The following is a 24,230-nucleotide window of genomic DNA, read 5'->3' on the forward strand; positions in this document are numbered from 1 at the left end:
GATCCAAATTTTACTTTTATTAATCTATATGTAATCAAATTTAGTTTACTAAATTTTCATTCTATTCAATTTAACACATAAATCATATTATGGAAACTTTACACTTTTACCCCTAATATTTCAACATTTTTACAATTTAGTCCTTAGCTCATAAAAACAAAAATTCATGCAATTACGTCCCTACCCATGCTAGTTGAATTTCTCTTGTTATCAAAGCCGCCCATATTTTTCATTTATTTCACATTTCCACCACATAATTTACACATTTCACAATTTAATCCCTAATTGGCAATTTTACCAAAAATCACTTTACAAATGTTGTTTATCTAACAACAACCATACATTTTCTATCATCAAACATCAAAATACATATACATTCATTAATGGCAAAACCCTAAACCTTTAACATTTTTCAAATTAGTCCTTGGGCTAGCTAGATTAAGTTACAACGATCTCAAAAACATAGAAATCATTAAAAACGGGACAAAAACCATACCTAAATGGACAATGGAAGCTTGGCCAAATGAAAATCCCTAAAAATGGCTTCTTCTCTTGTTAAATTCAGCTAAAAGAAGATGATGGACCCCAAAATATGATTTTTTTATTTATTTAACCTTTATTTACTAAACACCAAAATTAACCTTTAAAATCATCACAAATTTCAAAATTACCAAGACATTATCATCCACTAACATATTAATGGGTCAATTACCACATAAGGACCTCCACTTTAAAGTTCTATAGCTATTAGACACCTTTAGATAATAGAACTCAAGTGTACACTTTACGCGATTTAGTCCTTTTTATCAAATTAAGCACGTAAATGATAAAATTTCTTAACGAAATTTTCAAAAAATCATATAATCATAATATAGACTTTAAAATAATAATAAAATAAATATTTTTACCTCAAATTTATGGTCCCAAAATCACTGTTCCGATTTGACTAAAAATAGGCTGTTACAGGCCATGTTAAAGGGAATACCCCTTTTAGGCAAGGGAAGTATAGTGACTTCCAATTGAATTTACTAAGTATTTTATGCTTACGTATTGTCATTTTTTCATGTAGATTCTTTCTTTCACATCCTTAAAGCTAGACTCGACTCAGAATCATCACACTAATAACAAGACCATCAAGAGATGAACTTAGTACATTTGTGACTTGTGCCATGTACCTAGGGGGTCAACATGTATCACTGTGCTAGTTTCATTTGCTACTTAGAATTTTAAGCTACTTCTTATTGAGTTGTTATGTTGGAGGCTCTAATGGTTATCTGTAACCATATTCTGTCGAAATTTTACTTAGCATTCATAGTGCCATTTCTTTACTTGGGCAATATTTTGAATGATATTAAACTTCCTTTATATGAGTCTTTGAAGTATGGTTGAACATGTTTTTGGATGGTTTTTTACTTGTTTTGGGTAAACTTAAAGTAAGTCTTTTATGCATGCCACATTTGGAGGTGATTTTGGGACAATTTGGAGTTTTTTTTAGGTTGCACAAAAAATGACATTGTGACCTTGCTTTTATCACGTCACGACTTCACCCAACTAGTAAGTGATGTCATGACGTCACATGGCCTAACTTTCGACCTCGCGCATTGTTCCAACATTTTGCACCATTGCACTATTTTAACTTGTTCTAGCTTTCAGGGATTCATTCTTAACCCCTTATCACTCCCAATCACCCCCACTATGATTTAAGTAGTTTTAAAATATTTCTAAAGCTCTACAATGATTTTAAATGATATTTTATGATTTTATAGAAATTCTTTAATAATCAAATTTATCAAAGAGTTTCGAGATTTTGTTTTGTACATTTTCTAGTAGCATCTCCTATTCATACTGTCCGTTGGGATGGATAAGGGGTGTTACGTAAGTGGCGGCCCATTGAATAAAGTTGTAAATAATGAATTGGGTATTACATCCATCCAAACATAATATTGTTACTTATTTATGCCATTCCCACCACATAATTATTATATTACTATTAGATTTCATTTAATCGAACCAAACATTTCGCAAGTGAATCTAATGATATAGTTCTAAAACATTAATGTAGATACTTTTGTTTTTAAGTTAAGGAGATGAGATTATTTTGGTTTGCTCACTACTATATCAAATATTTGTTGGTATATCTCCATGTAATTTGTATAACTTTTAAAGGCTTAATATAACATTCAAGTATATGAATTTAACACATTTTCTTAATTTGGTAACTAAACTTTTCAAATGTTCTAAAAAATCAAATACTAACATTGTTAATTTTTTAAGGCATAGAAATAACTAATGTATGATCGACATATGGCAAATGACATGAAATTTAATGATAAGAAAAATTACATTTATTTGGAGTTTCATCTTATTAGTTAAACAACATGCTTATATTTTAGTTTTCATTGGTATTAACATCACTTTACTATTAATAACAAGAATAATTCAAGAAGGATCACATGCTTAAAGCATGATTTGATTTTCACAAAACTCTCGATTTCACAATAATATCATCAAGATGAAAGGAAATTTGTGTTCATAGTTTATGTTTTGAGCTATACTTGAAAAATGAATATTAAAGAAGAAAATAAAGAGTTTTAAAAGCCTTTTAACATATTGAAAAATTCAAACTTTGGAGAGATTTTATTATCATTTAAGAACTAAAGAACATTATTTTTGAATTTTTATATTTTAAAATTATAATTCTTATATTTCTAAGGATTTGAGTAAAAATCAAATAGGTAAAAATTATAAAAATTGAAAATTAAAAAGGTTTTTTTGTAATTACAAAATTAGATGAAAGAAATGTTTTTTTTAATTGGATTGGTGGTCAAATGGGTCAGACCATTGGTTCGTCGTTTCAATTGGTACGATCGGTCCAATTAAAAAAAATTTAAAAATTTAAAAATTTAAAAAATTTAAAAAAAAACCTCGATTCAACTGGTTTTTAACTAATTCGTGCCAGTTCCTGATTTAATCAATTCAAAACCACTCTTCAAACCGATACCTTGATCGTATCTCGACATCAAATGAAAGTATTAAAATTTTTAAATAAAAATAATACAAAGACTGAATGTTAGTACATGAGTTTGTGATTAAATTTTATATTTCAACCAATTAAAAACCAAGCAAAACAAATAAGATTTAGCTAAAGGCTTGAAGGAACCATTAATCTCCCAAAATGCCAAGCTTTAGCTTTTTTTATTGCCAAACTTAAGCTTTGGCTATCACCAAAACCCGACAAAAATAAATATTTTGTAAGCCAAGCCGTGAGCACTGAGCATTGAGCACCCTGCAGTCTTCGTAGCAGCCGCTGTTTGTTTAAGTGTGTTGTAGCCAAAAACCCAAAAGCCAGACACCGAATAAAACCCTAAAAGAACACCATTTTCACTGTAAAAATGAGCATTAAAGCCATGGATTTTTCTCTCAGAATCAACCCATCCATTTGCTTTACACAAAACCTACCAAAACCTTCCTCCAAGCTTAGGTTTCTCACTGTTAGATGCTCTCTCCCTCTCACCTCTGACGATGCCGCCACTGGTGAACACTTTCTTTTTCTTTAAGAAAAACTTTTCCTTGTATTTATTCTTTACTTTTCATCTTTTTAGTCTTTAAACTAATGCGGAAAATCTTTTGTTCTGGGCGGCTTTTAGGGTTGGCGGAGAGGCCATGGAAGGTTGCGGATGCTAGGCTGGTTCTTGAAGATGGTTCTATTTGGAAGGCTAAATCTTTTGGTGCCTCTGGGACCCAAGTTGGTGAAGTGGTTTTCAACACTTCTTTAACAGGGTAAGATGATTAGTAATTTGAATTTTAGTTTCTTTTAGTATTTAAACTAAATTAACGAAGTTTTCACTGTATGTCGATGTGTAATGTGGGGGTATTGAATGATGAAATGCCGAAATAAGGTGAGTTTGGGTAAATCTAAAGTTCTGGTAACATTTTGAAATTGAAATCTTATTCGATAAGATTATGTAGAGTTTGCACAATAAAGGAATAATTGAAGCCACAGATTTTAATTCATTGTTAGTTTTAATTTGTACTTGTTGTCAAAAGATAGTATTAGTTCATATTGTAGGCTTTCTTATCTGTTATGTCTTTGTTTCATTGCCTCATTGTAGAGAAAAATATATGGCCTTTGGGGATAGAAGTTTATTATCTGTATGTGAATTCTAATTCATGGCCAAAATAAATTGTTTTGCAGGTATCAGGAAATTCTAACAGATCCTAGTTATGCTGGTCAGTTTGTCCTGATGACCAATCCACATATTGGCAATACCGGAGTAAATTTTGGTTTGTGAACTTTAACTTTCTAGTCATTGCAATTATGACTTGTTGAAAACCATATGTGATCTGATGTTGATGCCTACCCTATCAGATGATGAAGAATCGAGGCAGTGCTTTCTTGCCGGTCTGGTGATCAGAAGTCTAAGTATCACGTAAATTTTTCTCCTTTTAATATTTTTGGTATGCAATTTACGGATATGGAGCAAAATGTTCGCTCATTTAGTTATCGACTGCTCTTTAAATGCTTTGCAGTACTTCGAATTGGAGATGTGTGGAGACCCTTGGTGATTATTTAGCAGAAAGAGATATTATGGGAATTTGTAAGTTGTATATACGGCACTGAACTGAATAACTAGTTTGTGGATTGCTTAACCTTAGAAGACATGCTAATGACAAATTAGTTTGTTCTTTGGGCATAGTTTCTAACCTCCTTACCTTGATGCTTTCCTGTAATGTGCCAGACGATGTTGACACGCGCGCAATAACCCGCAGATTGAGGCAAGATGGAAGTCTTATTGGGGTTTTGAGCACTGAACAATCTAGAAGTGATGAGGTACTTTTGGAAATGTCACGTTCCTGGGACATTGTAGGTAAGAATAGCTGTATCCTATCTGAAAGATATAAGCATTTTCAAATGAGAAGGTCAGCCGTGTCCCTATGTATCCCTATTCTTCTTTTTATTTTGTAGGAATTGATTTAATAAGTGGTGTTACTTGCAATGCCCCTTATGAGTGGGTTGATAAAACAAAATCAGATTGGGACTTCAACTCCAATGGAAGAGATCAGGAGACTTACAGAGTGAGAAATATTTTTGAAAGTTTATGTCAGTGCATTTAGATCCTTGCCTTGTGACTGCTCATACACTTCTTTATGTTCTTTCAAATTGAAGGTCGTTGCCTATGATTTTGGGATCAAGCATAATATACTTCGGCGCTTAGCATCTTATGGCTGTAAAATCACTGTTGTCCCATCCACATGGCCAGCTGCTGAAACCCTTAAAGTGAAGCCAGATGGAGTTCTTTTCAGCAACGGTCCTGGAGATCCATCTGCAGTTCCTTATGCTGTAGAAACAGTAAAGGAAATACTGGGAAAAGTTCCTGTTTTTGGAATTTGCATGGGCCATCAGTTACTTGGGCAGGCTTTGGGTGGTAAAACCTTTAAGATGAAGTTTGGTCACCATGGAGGAAATCATCCTGTTCGCAACCTTCGCAATGGTCGTGTTGAGATTAGTGCTCAGGTGTGTTCAATCTAGCCAAATGTTTCCATTGAATAATTAGTCCGAAGATGCACGCAAGTATTAAAATTGAAGTTTTGATATATTTGCTGATTATTACTATCCTTTTTGTATATTTATTGTCAAAGTTTTAAATTGTAGTGTCTTTCGGGTTGTCATCACCTTAGGTTTTATGATATGGCAGAACCACAACTATGCAGTTGATCCGGCATCACTCCCGGAGGGAGTAGAAGTGACTCATGTTAATCTTAATGATGGAAGCTGTGCTGGTTTAGCTTATTCTGCTTTAAATGTTATGTCTCTTCAATACCATCCCGAAGCATCCCCAGGGCCTCATGATTCAGATTGTGGTAAGAATTTCTTTCCTACATCTCTTGATTTTTGTCTTTTTACTTGAACAAAGATTACAAATATGTATGATTCTTAAAAAGGATTTCTCTTGCTTAAGACTAGTCGTTTCTTGCTACAGCTTTTAGAGAATTCATAGGGCTTATGAAATCAACAAAACAAGCTGCTTGAAGGAATCTGTAGTATCCCATTGTTCGAAGGATGGCAACATCTTAGAATGGGCTTCTTCTGAGCTATTGTTTGGTCGGTATTTGCTTTATTTTAAAAATGTCAAAATTTATCACTTTTTTAACTTATTAAAAATTTATTTAAAAATATGTGACACACTATATATAAGTGTGGATCCAAATGAATCAATAAATGCATGACAATCATTCAAGAGTTGATGGAAATTCGCTACTTTCTTTCATAATCTCAGTAGTTTAGTAACAGTTAGTGTTTATTAGACTTGTCTATGAGTTGGGCTGAATTGAGTTTGGCGTGTCTACTTGGCTCTAGTCTTGCCTGAATATTTAGTGGCCAAGCTTAACCCGAATTATTAAAAGAGGCCTGACTCACAAAGTCAACATCCTTGCTAGGAGCTATAAACCGAAAATGTTTTGCTATAAAATTTTAGTTTTAGTTTTAGTTTCAGTTTCATATAAGTTTTATGTATGTGGCAGTAAGCTTTATGATGTTTTTAGCCCTTGCCTTTTCTAGTTTTAGTATATACTGGGAATCGACCAGTTCTGAAATAAGAAAAAAATTGGTTGCCTGGATTAAAAAAGCAATTGAACCAATGGTTAAATCGTATTTTATAATTTATAATTATTTTTTATTTTTATAAATTTTTAATAATTTATTTTATTTGAATTAAATGAACCAGAAATAAATAATCTGACTGATTTTCCTAACATTGGTCTGCCAACTCGTAACACAATTACTAAAATCGGGAATCTTTCTATTAGTAATTACAGCTCATTTAAAACAAAGTATTGGTTTTGCCAGCCTGTGCAACCCCACCTTACCGCGTATACCACCTATTCGTAAGCCTTTTTTGTTTTGGTGAAATATTCGTAAGCCTTTTGTGCGCGAGTGTTACATGTTTAAATTTCAACAGCTTCCCGCAATCTACGTGGATATGGTCTAAAAAAATTTTCATAGATAATATTTATTTTTTTAAATAATAATTGAAAGTAAACAACAAATATTTTACATATAAAATTTATATATTAAAAATGTTTATATGGAAAATCATAGTTATTTTTTAAGAAAAAAAAGGATAATGAGAATTTATTTAAATAATAGTGATAATTTAATTCAGAGTTAAATTTGAGCGGGAAAATATGCCAAATAGGTTGTTTATTTTTTTTTAATTAGGTCTTTAGGCCGACTAATTTACTCAAAAAGGCCCATTTTCAAATGAAATTATAGAAATGGGCCAATTAAAACATTATTTACGAAAAAGGGTCAGTTTTGGCAAAACGCGGCAAAACGTGCCTACGTGACCGCGTTTTAGGGGGAAATGCAGCAAAGCGTTTCCCCAGGAGTGCGCTTTGCTTCGTTTTTTTATATTTAGGATATTTACATGTTTAGTCCATAGGGTTTTTAGGGTTAGAGTTTTGCTAAAATAAGTTAGCGTTTAGTGGTTTTTTTAAAAATAGGTTAGGGTTTAAAATTTTAGTAGATTTTTAAAATAAATTAGGATTTAATTTTATTTTATAAAAAATATTTAAATTAGGGTTTATGATTTTTAAATAAATTAAGTAAATTAGGGTTTTAGGGTTTTAAATAAATAAAATTAGGGTTTTAAAGGAATGAAACTAGGGTTTATGGTGTTTAAATAAATTAATTAAATTAGGGTTCTATGGTTTTAAATAAATTAAATTAGGGTTTAGGGTTAAAATTAATTAAATTAGGGTTCAGTTTTTTAAAAATAACATTGTGTTTATTTTTTAACAAGATTGACTATTTTGACCCTGAAAAAATAATATTGAAAAGATGTTCTGAACAAATAGTGTCAAAAACGCTTCAATAAGGATGCACTGTCAGCAAAATTATAGAAAAAAGCTCTCATGTGAACGTTCTTTTTCTACAGTAATTCTTGAAAAAATAATTTTGAGAAAACGTTTCTAAACAAATATTGTCAAAAACGCTTCAAGCAGGATGCATTGTCAGCAAAATTTCTAAAAAAAGCTTCCACGTGAACACTCTTTTCCTACAGTAATTCTTGAAAAAATAATTTTGAGAAGACGTTTTTGAACAAATAGTGTCAAAAACGTTTCAAGCAAGATGCACTGTCAACAAAATTTCTAAAAAAAGCTCCCACATGGATGCTCTTTTTCTACAGTAGTTCATGCTTGGCCTTAGGCTATAAACGAGGCAAATATCATTCTCAGGTTGTATAAGTTACAGTAAGAAAAATAAGAGAGGCTAAGCAGAATAGAAATTGAAGATGAGTGAACATATTAGTGGTATTATTTACTATGATGGTAAGGTCCGTGACACTAAGAACGGTGTTGTTTTTTTATCGGAGAACACAGTGTGAATGGTTTTTAACCAGAGTATAGATTTTACAGAATTTCGTAAAAGAATTAGGCGCAAAATCTTCAAAACGATACCAAGTAGGGTTTCTTCTATTAAGTATCGATTTTGTGCTTCGATTGATCCCCGTGACATATGATGCATTTGATATCAAAGGTGTTCGTAGCTTTGAGGTGATGGTGCAGACTCATCTCGCTAGTGGATCACCCTATATTGAGATATATGTTCAATTTTCATCGCCAAATGAAACATTTGCGACTTCAACATCAACTACTATTTAAGAGGAATACACGACCCCTAGTCGACACTCCGTTAGTGGGAGGCAGAACACGAAAGCGCCCGTGTTTGGTGGCAGTATGGAAAACACAACTCCTGCATGACACTCGATTAGTGGATGGGACATGCACATCAGTGGGTTGATATTCGATGCTGGAAATACGTATTGGGGAATGACATCAACTTTTAGTGGTTGGCAATCCATATCTGATGGGGGAAATTATGAAACATTCACAAGAAGGGATGATGTACTCCCTATAACATCCACCGGCGAGGGGACCTCGTATGTTGTAGATCATGGTGAGTTGGATGATGAGTCTGATGTGGATCCAACTTGAAAGCCCGGCCCTGATAGTGCAGAAGTTGCTTTATTTTCTGAACCGGAGCCTGTTCCATTTGAACTTGAAAATGTTGAAGGGGGTTCAGATGAAGAAGAAAAAGATCCGCGATTCAGGGCGTACTCGCCTCCACCCTACATGCATAATGTCAACATATTGGCAAATGATGCGTTGGAGTTTCTGGAGCTACCACACAGAACCCATGACTGTATAAGTTTGTCATTCGATTCGGGTGATTTGGAAGTTGGTAAGGAGTTTTCCAGTAAAGATAGTTTTCTTGATGCTTTGAAATAATATAGTATTAATTATGGGGTTAACTACAACGTGGTTAAATCCAAATCTAAGAAATTCGAGGCCAAGTGTGCAGTGCAAGATGGTACATGTTCATGGAAAATCATGGCTTCTCTTAGGAAAAAGACAGGCTTGGAGGAGATAAACAAATACAAAGGTCCACATACCTGTGTTGCCGGTACAATATTACTAGTTGTTTAGGGTTTTGAATAATAATGTTATTACTTAATGTTGCATTATTTAACATATTTCATTGATAAGTGTTTTACAAGACCATCCTAAGTGGATTCAAGCATGATAGCTACCTTAATACTACCGATGTTGAAGGCAGATCTCAGGACTTCTGTGTTATGCATAATTGCCAATATTCGTAGCCAATTGAGGTACATGCCCTCTTACCGCAAGGCTTGGATAGCTAAGCAAAAGGCGTTGGAAAAGATGCATAGTGGGTAAGACGCTTCATATAATGAGGTTTGGCAGTGGTGTCAGGTGCTGGAGAGGTACGTCTCAGGTTGCATAACAGACCTTGAAACGGTCCCTGCGTACTCCGTAGATACCAAGTGTTCAAACGTTTGTTCTAGAGCTTTAAGCAATGTTAGGATGCATTTGTGTACTACAAGCCATTGGTACAAATTAACGGTACATTTATGTATGGTAGATATACCTATCGGCTATTGCTAGCTGTGGCACAGGATGGCGGTGGGAGAAGCCTTCCAATTGTGTTTGTAATAACACCAGAGAAGTCAGCTGATGATTGAGATTTCTTTCTTTCTAGGTTAAGGAGGCATGTATGCCCCCAACCTGATATCTTCATTATATCGGATTGGGGCATTGGAATACTAGCCGCAATTGAGCAACATGGAAGCCTATGGGATTGCACACACCATCGGTGTTGTCTAAGGTATGTTGCGTCTAACTACTATGGGTAATATAGGTCTACGACTGAATGAAAACAAGTGACCAACATGGTATTTCATCTCTATTAATATACTTTTGGTTGTAATATTCAATTTATTCTGAATGGAATATTGGTATGTAATTTTCACTATCAACTTATATTGGCAAGGTACGATATCAATAAGGACCGTTTTCAAGAAATGTTGGGGAATTTGCGTTCAGTTAACGATCAATGCGCAGACTACCTCTGTAACATACCTTTTGAACAGTGGACACAAGCATACGACGACAGCCTACGATATGGTCATATAACCACAAACCTGGTTGATTGCATAAATTTTATTCTAAAAGGAACGCGTCATTTGCCCATAACCTCGGTTGTACAAGAGACATATTTTCATTTGGGAGAACTATTTCCAAAGTGAGCAGTGAGATATAAAGGCCAAATGCAATGAGGTCATGTATGGTCCCAGAAAGTATTGCAAGAAATTAACAAGGCGAAGGCGCGGGCCAACATCATGCATACAGTGTGTAACAATCATGACAACCTATGGCTTCGTGTGACGGAGTTTGATATCGTATACACCTGATAAATAGGACTTGCGACTGTGGGACGTTTGACGCACTTCGTTATCCATGTGCTCATGCAATTGTAGCTTGTCAGAATCTCCATTTGGATCCCATGAGATATGTCAACGAAGTGTACAAAATAGAAAACATGTACAGTGTGTGGAGACACGTATTCCCACCAGTCCTAGATAAACGTAAGTGGCCGTCTGTATCGCTTGCTCCATTTAAGCTGTTACCGGATAGAGAATTGCATCGCAAACCGAAAGGTCGACCTTGCTCGAGTAGAATACGTAATAATATGAATATCCGAGAAAGAACGAACCAACGGAATTTGTATGCATGATGTAGGAACCTAGGTCATACAATTCGATCATGTCCAAACCGAAATAGTTGACAATTGTTGTAATGAAACAATGTTGCATTATTTCTATTCTGCCTTATTCAAAAGAACTTATATTTTATTAAAAACATAAAATTAATTTACAATTAAAATATTAAAAAAAACTTTTTTATTAAATGAAATAATATAGAAACAGCATTTACAAATATATTAAAAATAAATTAATATATATGCTGGTCGAAATTAGTGCCACATAGGGGTGGACGACGATTACGCGCTGGATAACTCCTTGGTTGCTCCAGTGGGGGTTGTGGTTGCTGATACAACCACACCTCCCGAGTTGTCGACTGCCAATGAAGATCCTCTCGAATTGCCCGTAGGACTGATCACCCGAGCTCGAGCAAAGAGATTCAAAGACGCAACAACAACCTTAGTTGATAGAGTTTGGGGTGAAACCGTTGCTGGACTTCTTGAAAGCTCTTGGACCAGCAAGCCAAGCAAACCATGCATACTCCTTCAAGCTCAAATCAGCTCAAATCAGCTCAACTTCAACTTAACTTAGCTCAACGAGCTCGTTTCACTCATTTCATTATTGCGTTTATTATCTTGGAATAAATCATTTAAGTTGTTGTTAGTTTTATTAGTTATTTGTTTTAATAATTAATTTGTCATAATCGGACATGTTTTAATTATGTTCTAAATTAAGTACTTAATTAATTAGGACCAATTAAATTTTCTTAACTATTACAAAGATTAATTATGTCCACCTAATTTATGGTGCAAGATTTATTTGTCTATGTTGCGAATTTAATGTGTCTAAAAGGGATTTAATTTGCTGAATTAAATGTTGTAGGTACATTACCCTTGGACGTCATAGGTGCATGGATGATTTAAAATTGGTGTGCTGATCTTTGGTGTTCCCTAAGTGACCATTCAGCCAAACCTTACAACTCTTCAAGAAGACCGATTGGTGCCCAAGACAAATTAAGGCATTCACACCCACCCGATTATTCCTTTCACACCAAGGGCTGTTCGGTTTTGTTTGTTCACACATGTGTGGCTGTTCAAATCGGTTTGTTCACATTCTAAGACTATTGAAGTGCTCTAGACAGCTCCTTAATCACATGAACATTAATTTGAATCAAGCGGCGACATTAATTCCAAATTCAAGCATTTGGCGAACCTATTGATGGCATTTCAGCTCCCAAACAATTCATTCAATTTTTCTATTGAACCAAGGCATCTAGAAGCTGCCCTTACCGTTCTCCATGCACAAGAAACTTCAAGGAAGCTTCATCAAAATTCGGAATTTTCGAAACCATTTAGCTACCTCAAAAGCCTATTCGGCTACCCTTGCATTCACTATAAATTGTGGCTTGTGTTACTTTGTAAAGAACTTTTGGACTTTTGTTAATGTTATCTTGCCGAATTTGTTAGGCAAAACTTTTCTCCAATTTCGTTCAAAGATTCGATTGGCTTCCTAGCGTTCTAGTGTGTCAACCGTTGCTCTTTGTTGAAACTGAACTTATCACTACTCGTAGTGTGCCGTTCAAACATACCGAGGTTCCTATCTTGTTAGATAGTGGGTCGAGGTTTTTCCTTTACCAATTCCAAACCGAACTAAAGAGCTTATAAACAACGAATTGGTACCAAATCGGTATTGGTTCTTGTTTGCACTTTTGTTCAACCCCATTTCTCCATTTACCTAATTGAACCAATTCCTTCATCTATACCTATTCGGACTCCAAACCCGAATTTTCAAACTCTTCTTACCTATTCTAATCCGAACCCAAAACCAATACCCTTCTTTCCTTCATCTGACCTTTTCAATTAAACCTAACGTAACTTCTTGTTGACGATCGGGCACACTAATACGACTCGACTCTTCCGAGGCGGATCGTATCATCTGGTATCAGAGCTACTTAAAATGAGAAGCTTAGACGTTTGAAGCGGAGCATCCTCGAGGTAGGGTCAGAAAAAAAAATAAAAAAATAAAAAAAATAAAAAAAAAAGTATAGAAAAAAAAATTTCGTATACCGAAGTTTTCTCATTTTGATTGGTTTGTTGCTGTTATTATAAAAACAAAAATTCACGCAGCCGGAGAAAAAAAAATCGTGTACAAAAGTGCTTCTATTGTATTTAGTTTGCTGATATAGTACAAAAAAAAAAGTTATACAAGTTTAAAAAGAAAAAAAAATTCCGAAAAAAAAATCAAAAAAAAAAAGTGATTTATGCAATTCAATTGTTAGTTGATCGTCAAGCTTTGAGTTGATATAGTTTCCGATCCATCTTCTATCCTACTCTTCCTAATACGCCACACTTTTAACCCAATTCCTATTCTTTCACCTACCCAAACCGAATACATCAATCACTTGTTACCCTTTTGAACCGACCACCTAGACCAAGGACTAAGCCTTAACGAATCTGCTTACGAAATCACGAGAAAAGGTTAAGAGAGGTAAAAGGCACGAGAGTTGTAAGTGCAATAGAGTGGAGGTAAAAGCCTAATTTCGAGTGTAAACACGAGTGTGAGAGAAACAACTTCTTTTCCTTTCTGAGAGATTGTGAGCTTTTGTGGTGAGGTTTACTTTAACAACGTTTTAATGTCACAAGAGTCAGATCACAACGTGGAAGATCGTCCGGCAAGACAACCCATTCGCAACGTCCCCGACTTAAACATGCAAACCTTATTACAAGAAATGGAGCGACTTCTAGATCGAAGGCTCAATCCCATCGAAGACCGTTTGTTCCAAGTTGAAGTGAATGGCCAACGTGAAAGAGCACCCGAGGGGGTTAGACCAAGACGGGAGAGACCAAATCAGAACCGGGGAAGACGAAGGGTCCAAGACGATGAAGCAAATGACCTTAGTGATCTTGAAAGTGAACAAGAGTCTAATGCTAGTGATCGACGTAGGCAACACCGACAACGAGGTCGAAGACGCGAAGATGATGATCTCAAGAACATTAAACTGACTATTCCACCGTTTCAAGGTAGATCGGATCCGGAGGCCTATCTTGAGTGGGAAAAAAAGATAGAGTTGGTGTTCGATTGTCACAATTACTCCGAGAATAAAAAGGTGAAACTAGCCGCAATAGAGTTTTCGGACTACGCCATGATTTGGTGGGAACAACTAACCACTAGTCGGAGGCGTAACGGTGAACGTCCTATCTCTACATGGACCGAAATGAAGGCGGTGATGAGGCGACGATTTATCCCTGCGTACTACCACCGGGAGTTGCACCAAAAACTCCAAAATCTCACACAAGGGTCCAAAAGTGTCGAGGATTACTACAAAGAGATAGAAATCGCGATGATTCGAGCGGATGTCCAAGAAGATCCCAAAGCAACGATGGCGAGATTCTTGGCTGGTCTAAATCGAGATATAGCAAACGTAGTGGAATTACAACACTACATTGAAGTGGCTGATATGGTCCATATGGCCATCAAGGTGGAAAGACAACTCAAGAGAAAAGGCCCAAGTCGAGGGTTTCCCACTTCCAACCCTGCAAGGTGGAGCCAAGGATCAAGCAAAGGACCTACCAATCCTCAAGGGAAGGAGACCACGGTACCTCCAAAAACCAACAAGCCCATCGCCGAAATGAACAAAGGCAAGGCACCCGAATCGTCATACAATCGAAATCGGGATATTAAATGTTTTAAGTGTCTCGGAAGAGGCCACATAGCAAGCCAATGCCCAAATCGAAGGACCATGGTATTGCGAGCCGATGGCGAGATCGAAACGGAGGATGAGGAGGAGAAAGAATCTGAATCAGGTTCTGAAGTCGAGGAGGACGTGGAACAACCCATGGAAGGAGAACTACTTGTTGTAAAACGAAGTCTAAGTCTCCAAGGCGCGGAGAATGATCTCCAACGAGAGAATATCTTCCACACTCGGTGCCAAGTCGGAGGCAAAGTCTCAGAGCGTCATTATCGACGGAGGCAATTGTACCAATGTAGCAAGTACCATGATGGTTGAAAGACTTGGTTTACCTACTACTAAGCATCCGAGCCCCTACAAACTACAATGGCTCAATGACGGAGGAGAGCTCAAGGTAACGAAGCAAGTACTTGTCTCTTTCAACATCGGCAAGTATTCGGATGAAGTTCTTTGTGACGTTGTACCGATGCATGCGGGCATTTGCTACTTGGCCGACCGTGGCGATTTGATAGACGAGTTCAACACGACGGGTATGCCAACGGTATACATTCAAATTCATGGGAAAGAATGTGGCGTTAGGCGCCATTGACTCCCAAACAAGTGTATGAAGACCAAATTAAGCTAAAAGCTTCTATTGAGCAAATGAGAGAAAAGAAAAGAAAGTTGTAAAAAATAAAAGAAGAAAAATAAAAAAAGAAAACAAAAGAGAGTGACAAGAAAAATATCCAAGAAAAGAAGAAAAGAAAAGAAAATCGAGAAAATGAGTGTTTTTGCAAGAGTTAGTGATGTGAGGAAGGCTTTGGTGATGAATCGAATGTTCTTGTACTTTTGTACAAGGAAGCATTAATTTCTACTAACGATTTACCCGATACCCTACCCCTCCTATTTTGTCTTTGTTGCGAGGATTTCCAAGACGTTTTTGGAAGAAACCCGAGTGGTCTTCCACCACTTCGTGGAATCGAGCATCAAATTGATTTCATGCCGGAGCGGTTATTCCAAATCGACACGCTTAAGAGCCAATCCGGAGGAGACCAAGGAGTTGCAAAGACAAGTCAATGAGCTGATGGAAAAAGGCTACATTCGAGAGCCTAAGTCCTGTCTTTGTTCCGTATTATTGGCACCAAAAAGGACGGAACATGGCGCATGTGCGTGGATTGCCGAGCCGTTAACAAAATAACAATCAAATACCGTCATCCCATTCCTCGCTTAGATGACATGTTAGATGAGCTTAGTGGGGCCAAAGTGTTCTCAAAAATCGATTTGAAGAGTGGCTACCACCAAATTCGGATGCGAGAAGGAGACGAATGGAAAACGACATTCAAGACCAAGCACGGACTATCTGAATGGTTGGTTATGCCTTTTGGCCTTACCAATGCTCCAAATACGTTCATGAGACTAATGAACCATGTCTTAAGGCCTTTCATCGGTAAGTTTTGTGTGGTATATTTCGACGATATATTGATTTACAAAAATCTATGGAAGAACATGTAAGTCATCTCAAATCTGTTTTAGAAGTTTTGCGAAAAGAGACCTTATATGCTAATTTAAAGAAATGTTCATTTTGTTCTAACAAAACTGTTTTTCTAGGATTTGTAGTTAGTGCGGATGGTCTTGAGGTAGACCAAGAGAAGATTAAGGCCATACGAGATTGGCCAAGGCCTACGAGCGTTACGCAAGTTCGAAGTTTCCATGGCCTAGCAAGTTTCTACCGACGATTTGTTTCGAATTTTAGCACAATTACTGCTCCACTTACGAGTGTTATTAAGAAAAATTCTTCTTTTATTTGGAATGATGAACAAGAGAAATCATTTATAAAAATCAAAGATTGTCTCACTAACGCTCCTTTGCTTGCCCTTCCAGATTTCTCGAAGACTTTTGAGATCGAGTGTGATGCTTCGGGCATTGGAATCGGGGCCGTGTTGACACAAGACGGACGTCCTGTGGCTTACTTTAGTGAAAAACTCAATGGAGCCGTACTCAACTATCCAGTGTATGATAAAGAGATGTACGCGCTCATACGAGCCCTTGAGACATGGCAACATTACTTGTGGCCTAAGGAATTCGTTATTCATTCCGATCATGAAGCCTTGAAGCACATTAAAGGCCAACATAAGTTGAACCGACGCCACGCGAAGTGGGTTGAATACCTTGAGTCGTTTCCATATGTCATCAAATATAAGAAAGGTAAAGATAATATTGTGGCTGATGCGCTTTCAAGAAGGTATACTCTGTTATCATATTTGGATTCTAAGATTCTTGGTTTTACATTATTAAAAGATTCCTATGTAAACGATTCCGATTTTGGAGAGATATTTGTTTCTTGCGAGAAAGGTCCTTTTGAAAATTTTTATAGGTACGAGGGCTATCTTTTCCGAGAAGGTAAACTATGTATTCCTTGTGGATCTGTTCGAGACCTATTAGTGCATGAGGCGCATAGTGGCGGGCTTATGGGACACTTTGGAGTCAATAAGACACTAGGCACTCTCCATGAACATTTTTATTGGCATGGATGCGAAAAGATGTGGAGTGAGTTTGCGAAGGTGTATAGCCCGCAAAAGGCTAAATCAAAGGTTCAACCCCATGGCTTGTACACACCATTGCCCATTCTCAAGCACCGTGGATTGACATCTCCATGGATTTTGTTCTCGGACTTCGCGCACAAAAGCGGGAAGGATTCTATTTTGTTGTTGTTGATAGATTTTCAAAATGTCTCATTTTATTGCTCGTACTAAGGCGACGATCTTTGTTCATGTTGCGAACTTGTTTTTAGGGATATCGTTAGACTACATGGCATTCCTCGTCGATCGTGTCGGACCGAGATGCAAAATTTTAAGTCACTTTTGGAAGTCTTTGTGGGGTAAATTAGGGACCAAACTTCATTTTCGACCACCTGCCACCCCCAAACCGATGGCCAAACGGAAGTTGTCAATAGAGTTCTATCTACTTTGCTTCGGGCCATCGTTCGGAAGAATTTGAAGACGTGGGAGGATTGTCTACCCCATATTGAGTTTGCGTATAATCGTTCTGTCCATTCTGCGACTAAATTCTCCCCATTTGAAATTGTTTACGGTTTTAATCCCTTGACTCCTTTAGATCTATTGCCTTTACCTACTGATCAGTTTGTCCATGTAGATCTGAAGAAAAAGCGATTTTTCAAGGATTTACACAAGGTGCGGGCCAATATCGAGGCTAGGATGAGTCCTATGTGCGTAATGCTGAACAAAGGCCGAAAACAGTAGTTTTGAACCGGAGATTGGGTGTGGGTTCATATCGAAAAGAAAGGTTTCCGGCTCGTGAAAGTCGAAGTTATTGCCGAGAGGAGATGGGCGTTTCAAGTTTTGGAGCGAATAAGCGATAATTCTTATAAACTTGATCTCCGGTGAGTACAATGTAAGTGCTACCTTTAATGTAGCTGATCTCTCTTTCTATGATATAGGTGACGATTTGGGGCAAATCGCTCAAGAGAGGGGAATGATACAACCACACCTCCCGAGTTGTCGATCGCCAATGAAGATCCTCTCGAATTGCCCGTAGGACCGATCACCCGAGCTCGAGCAAAGAGATTCAAAGACGCAACAACAACCTTAGTTGATAGAGTTTGGGGTGAAACCGTTCTTGGACTTCTTGAAAGCTCTTGGACCAGCAAGCCAAGCAAACCATGCATACTCCTTCAAGCTCAAATCAGCTCAACTTCAACTTAACTTAGCTCAACGAGCTCGTTTCACTCATTTCATTATTGCGTTTATTATGCTGGAATAAATCATTTAAGTTGCTGTTAGTTTTATTAGTTAATTGTTTTAATAACTAATTTGTCATAATCTGGACATGTTTTAATTATGTTTTAAATTAAGTACTTAATTAATTAGGACCAATTAAATTTGTCTTAACTATTACAAAGATTAATTATGTCCAGCCTAATTAATGGTGCAAGATTTATTTGTCTATGTTGCCGAATTTAATGTGTCTAAAAGGGATTTAATTTGCTGAATTAAATGTTGTAAGTACATTACCCCTTGGACGTCATAGGTGCATGGATGATTTAAAATTGGTGTGCTGATCTTTGGTGTTCCCTAAGTGACCATTCAGCCAAATCTTACAACTCTTCAAGAAGACCAATTGGTGCCCAAGACAAATTAAAATGTTCACACCCACCGATTATTCCTTTCACACCAAGGGCTATTCGGTTTTGTTTGTTCACACATGTGTGGCTGTTCAAATCGGTTTGTTCACATTCTAAGACTATTGAAGTGCTCTAGACAGCTCCTTAATCACATGAACATTCGTTGAATCAAGCAGCGACATTAATTCCAAATTCAAGCATTTGGCGAACCTATTGATGGCATTTCAGCTCCCAAACAATTCATTCAATTTTTCTATTAAACCAAGGCATCTAGAAGCTGCCCTTACCGTTCTCCATGCACAAGAAACTTCAAGGAAGCTTCATCAAAATTCGAATTTTCGAAACCATTTAGCTACCTCAAGAGCCTATTCGGCTACCCCTTGCATTCACTATAAATTGTGGCTTGTGTTACTTTGTAAAGAACTTTTGGACTTTTGTTAATGTTATCTTTGCCGAATTTGTTAGGCAAAACTTTTCTCCAATTTCGTTCAAAGATTCGATTGGCTTCCTAGCGTTCTAGTGTGTCAACCGTTGCTCTTTGTCGAAACCGAACTTATCACTACTTGTAGTGTGGCGTTCAAACATACCGAGGTTCCTATCTTGTTGAATCTTGGGTCGAGGTTTTCCTTTACCAATTCAAACCGAACTAAAGAGCTTATAAACAATGGGTCGATACCAAATCGGTATTGGTTCTTGTTTGCACTTTTTGTTGAACCCCATTTCTCCATTTACCTAATTGAACCAATTCCTTCATCTATACCTATTCGGACTCCAAACCCGAATTTTCAAACTCTTCTTACCTATTCTAATCCGAACCCAAAACCAATACCCTTCTTTCCTTCATCTGACCTTTTCAATTAAACCTAACGTAACTTCTTGTTGACGATCGGGCACACTAATACGACTCGACTCTTCCGAGGCAGATCGTATCAGTTGCTTTGGTTGTAGGTGTTAGGAGGATGACCCACCTTGGTAGAATAAAGAATGTAGATGTGTTTACATTACCCACGGCGGAGATGTTTGAATCCCATAAGGCAATGGGGAATGGTAATGAGATGAGCTCGCCGACGGTGTCTCGTGTGATCCCTCAGACGATGATGGCCTATATATCATCGGTTGAGTCGTCGGAGTCATCGGGAAAGGAGATGCACCGGGCCATACGTTCCAACCTACCATAGGACTAGGAAAAGGAAACATATAAGGGTTAGAATATATATAAGGGTTAGGATACGCACCTGGCATAATTTGAAAGGGCTGTGATGTGGGTGTCATCGATTGAGGCATTGGGCCTAGTGATTGTGTAGATACTTTTGATGGGCCCGATGATTGTGTAGGCACTATTGATGGGCCCGGTGATTGTGTGGGCGCTGTTGATGCGCCCGTCCCATCATCCCTTCTCTTTGGATTTAAAGGGCCTCGTCGTTCCTTTTCTACACGGATTTGCTGACGCCTCTACTCTTCCGACAGCAAATATGGCTTGCCATGGATCCTAAACCATGACATGTAATCGGGGTGCACACTAACTCTGGGACGATGCGATCAGGTATATGATCGTACTAGTTTAGTTTTCCTAAATTTTGATATGTTCCAACCAGAATAATGGCCAATTAATATTCGTTAGCATTAAGTTGATTTTGTGCTGCTCATCGAGTAGCTCAGGTTCCTCAGGAATCGGTTGTTGGAACCCAATTGTCGTAACACTCTATCCGTCTGGTGCATCTCGAAAATAGAATAGTTTACCAATAAGACCTTAACATGCCCAATATTCAGATTTTGAAAGAATTCTTCCAGAATTACTGCCTGTATTGTCGAATCCTCGTATGGTGTCCATTGAAACTATATAAACGGGATTAAAATATTAGTTATATACATAATATTAAATACTAAATACTAAGTACTAAATATGAAACGACTATTTTATGTATATATATTATTTAATACTTACTTGCGCTTCCGGCCATTAGTCTAATAGAAGCCGTATATCTTCAAGAGCAGTAGGTGTTCTAATATAACTCGTCAGATGATTCCACCTAATTAAATAATTTTTTAGCATGCAATTGTATTTTAAATCTATGGAATAATTGTAAAATTAAATAAAAATTTTACTTCGTTATGAGTGTAAATGTATATGGGTGGTTCACTCGAGGTCATAAAAATGGAATGCGAAATCGAGCCCATGATTGTAGTAGTGATAGGCAACCTCCGATTTTGGCTTTATTGTGGTTGCGTCGCCCCTCACATCTCCCGGTACAATGTTGCCAACACGGCAGACGCCCAACTAAGTTTGCCAGCTGATCTAAAATCAATGAGTTTCAACAGCCACCTCAGATGTACGAGGTTTTATAACAAGTCCGACATCAGATAACCTCCAACCATCTCAAGGATGTATGCCCAAGCATATCGTATTCTTTCAACTTCAGTTGAATCATTCCCCGACTCTGGGAATGTGTCTCGTAACCAGCCCATCCTAATCCGACCTCCGTAAATATTATCCAAAATCGCACCCAAAAGATCGTAACATATGGCTCCCCAATCAGCAGATTGAAAGGACCTGCTGAGTGCGGACCCATCCACCGGCAATCCTAACTGTAACTGGACATCCTCCAAAGTGACAGTACACTCTCCGCATAGAAGATGGAATATGTGCGTCTCGAATCTCCTCCTCTCCATTAACGTGCTGATGATTTTCGGGTCCATAGTGGCCGCGTGCCAAAAACTCGCTTCCCTCAAGTAAATTTTTATCAATGGTGATGGCGAACCGGACATATTACGAATATAACATTGTAACACCGATCTACTGATTGTTATAAACAATTATAAAATACAAATTAATTAAAATTACATAAATGAAAAAAAATTAAATAATATTCAAAAATTAAAATTAATTAAAATTACATAAATGAAAAAAAATTAAATAATATTCAACATTTAAAATAAACCGTTACCATTTTCGTTTGTTTGACAGAGATATGTTTATGATCGAGACGAATTAATTTCCCGGCCATTGCGAACATGATCAAATATTTTTGAAATTATAAAAAAATACTATTAATTTAAAAAAATAAAGTAAATAACTAATTATAAAGAGCTTTGAGAAATTTTAGAGATTTTTGGCTAAATTTTGAAGAAATTAAGTGTGAAATATAAGAAGGGGAGTTTTATAGTTTTTTTTTGTTGGACCTCCCCAATGGTCAAAAAAATTCAAAAAAAAATAGTCGTTGGTGCCAGCAAAGCGCGCATGTTTTGCTAACGTAAATAATGTTTTAATTGGCTCATTTCCGTATTTATTTGAAAATGGGCCTTTTTGGATAAATAGGTTCTTTATGCTGTTTTTAATTGGCAATTAAGAAAATAAGTCGTTTTTAGATAGAGTATAAAAGCATGTCTAGTTGGGTGCGCTTTCTCTTTAAGTAATATTTTTGACTTTTTAAATATAATTAATTATTTTGATTAGATAGTTAAATACTAGTAATTTTATCCTTTAAATCTAAGTTTCAATTCTTTCCTCAATCTCAAGTTGAATTCTTTCCTACTCATATTTTTATTTTTATTTCATTTTGTTTAAAGCTTTTATATTTTTCATTAATGTTTTTAACATATTAACTCATTTGGTTAAATGGTTAAATAATAATGATTTCATCTTTTAGACTCAAATTTTATTCCTCTCTTTTAAACACATTTGTAATTTTTATATAATGTTGTTTTAAGTTTTTTTTATAAATAAAACATTCTTTATCATATGTGCTTAAACTAGGTCACTTTTCACCCAAAACTAGATTTTTTTTTTTATATTAGTCGACAAATTATTTATATACGTGGATGCAATTACAATGCAACAATAATATGGAGATTCTATGCTATGAAACAAAACAGGTATATCAGATTTTTTTCTTTTATATTGATCTGATTATTAGAGTTGAAAACCCAATACTCAATCAACACATCACAAAGTTATTATCGATTCCATTCATTTAATTTTTTAGTTTTCTTTTATTATTGTTTCTGTTTTTAATAAGTATATATGTAGAAATATACAGCTCATTCGGTCTATTGAATTTTCAGTCCAAATATGTCATTTTCATTAATCTTTTTCACTTGCAGATATCATACCATAAAATGAAAACATTTCATAATCTTACCAACTCTACTTGTCAGCCCCAAAACAATAGTGATAATAATAACATTAATTAAAAATAAAATAGAGATTAAAACAACCTGAAATAAAAATTACTGTGTTTAAAAGAGGAGAATAGAACCTAGCTTTGAAGAATGAAATCATTATTATTTAACCATTTAACCAAATAAGTTGATATGTTAAAAATATTAATGAAAAATATAAAAAGTTTAAAACAAAATAAAATAAAAATATAAATGTGAGTAGGAGAGGAATTAAACATGAGGCTTATAGGATAAAACTACTAATATTTAGCCATCTAACTAAAGTAATTAATTATATTAAAAAAGTCAAAAAATATAACTTAAAAGGGAAAGCTTACCCAACGAGACGCATTTTTTCACACTCTCTCCAAAAACGACCTAAACGCCCAATTAAAAAGAAGAAACCTATTTAGCCTATTTAGCTTATTTAGCCTATTTGAGCGGATAGTTTGTAGGTTTTAGAAAGACATTAGTAGATATTTATTCTCTAGAGAAATAGATAAATTTTAAATATATTTTTATAAAATTTAAAATAATTAATTGTTACTACTATATTAATGAAAACATTTACGGAATAAATTTATTAAAAATTAATAGAAAAATTAAATGTGACCTTCATTAACATGATAAAGTTGAGATCAAATCTTATCTTTTCCATTATGTTTATCTATTATTATAAATTTATCAAAATAAAATATATATATATATATATATAGATAGATAGATAGATAGATACCCTCTTACTTTGATTTTTGGTAATTTTTTCAATTTCTTGAATTGAAACATGGTTGATGAGTAATGCCCATTCAATCAGCCTCTTGATAATAACGACATATAATTTAACTTTTTTTATTTTAAAATTTTATTAATTTTTCTTTTATACTTTCATCAATTGAGTGGGAATTACCTAACTCGTGATAGCAAACTACACAATTAAAAGATATTTCATACAATACCTGGAATCCAAGTCTTCAGCATATGTGGAACGAACCCAGGCCTTCCAGTGTGGAAAAAGAAACCGATATCTTCATCAAACTATTCAAAACAAACCCATACCTTCTTCCCCAACAAATCCATAATTTCAAATCCTTATACTTCTCTTTCCTAATGATTTCCTACACCACCAAATCCAATTTTATCTCCTATCCACTTAATACAACCCATTTTCTTACCACAGAAGCGTATGTACAACAATTCA

The 24,230-nt window shown here is 35.8% G+C and overlaps 1 protein-coding gene across 2 annotated transcripts; it reads left to right on the forward strand.

Moving 5' to 3' along the window:
• The first annotated feature begins 3,102 nt into the window (after positions 1-3,102).
• Positions 3,103-6,252, forward strand: LOC108454194 (carbamoyl-phosphate synthase small chain, chloroplastic-like). 2 transcript variants are annotated; one of them, XM_017752569.2, is made up of 10 exons: positions 3,110-3,534; positions 3,648-3,780; positions 4,196-4,284; positions 4,370-4,430; positions 4,531-4,598; positions 4,740-4,868; positions 4,967-5,076; positions 5,168-5,515; positions 5,697-5,862; positions 5,982-6,252. In XM_017752569.2, the coding sequence occupies exons 1-10, from the start codon at positions 3,393-3,395 to the stop codon at positions 6,029-6,031; spliced, it is 1,296 nt and encodes a 431-aa protein (XP_017608058.1). In that variant the 5' UTR covers positions 3,110-3,392; the 3' UTR covers positions 6,032-6,252. The 2 variants fall into 2 exon arrangements, with proteins under 2 accessions (XP_017608059.1, XP_017608058.1); XM_017752570.2 differs by lacking the exon at positions 5,982-6,252 and having other exon boundaries at positions 3,103-3,534; positions 5,680-5,862.
• Positions 6,253-24,230: the final 17,978 nt, after the last annotated feature.

This window comes from Gossypium arboreum, chromosome 11 (genome assembly GCF_025698485.1).
Source record: "Gossypium arboreum isolate Shixiya-1 chromosome 11, ASM2569848v2, whole genome shotgun sequence".
Taxonomy (NCBI): Eukaryota; Viridiplantae; Streptophyta; class Magnoliopsida; order Malvales; family Malvaceae; genus Gossypium; species Gossypium arboreum.

Bases quoted from the DNA above. Each gene is read 5' to 3' on its own strand.
- LOC108454194 (XM_017752569.2), top strand. From the start codon at position 3,393: ATGAGCATTAAAGCCATGGATTTTTCTCTCAGAATCAACCCATCCATT. The intron at 3,781-4,195 runs GTAAGATGATTA...ATTGTTTTGCAG, and splicing joins TTCAACACTTCTTTAACAGG to GTATCAGGAAATTCTAACAG. The intron at 4,285-4,369 runs GTTTGTGAACTT...CTACCCTATCAG, and splicing joins CAATACCGGAGTAAATTTTG to ATGATGAAGAATCGAGGCAG.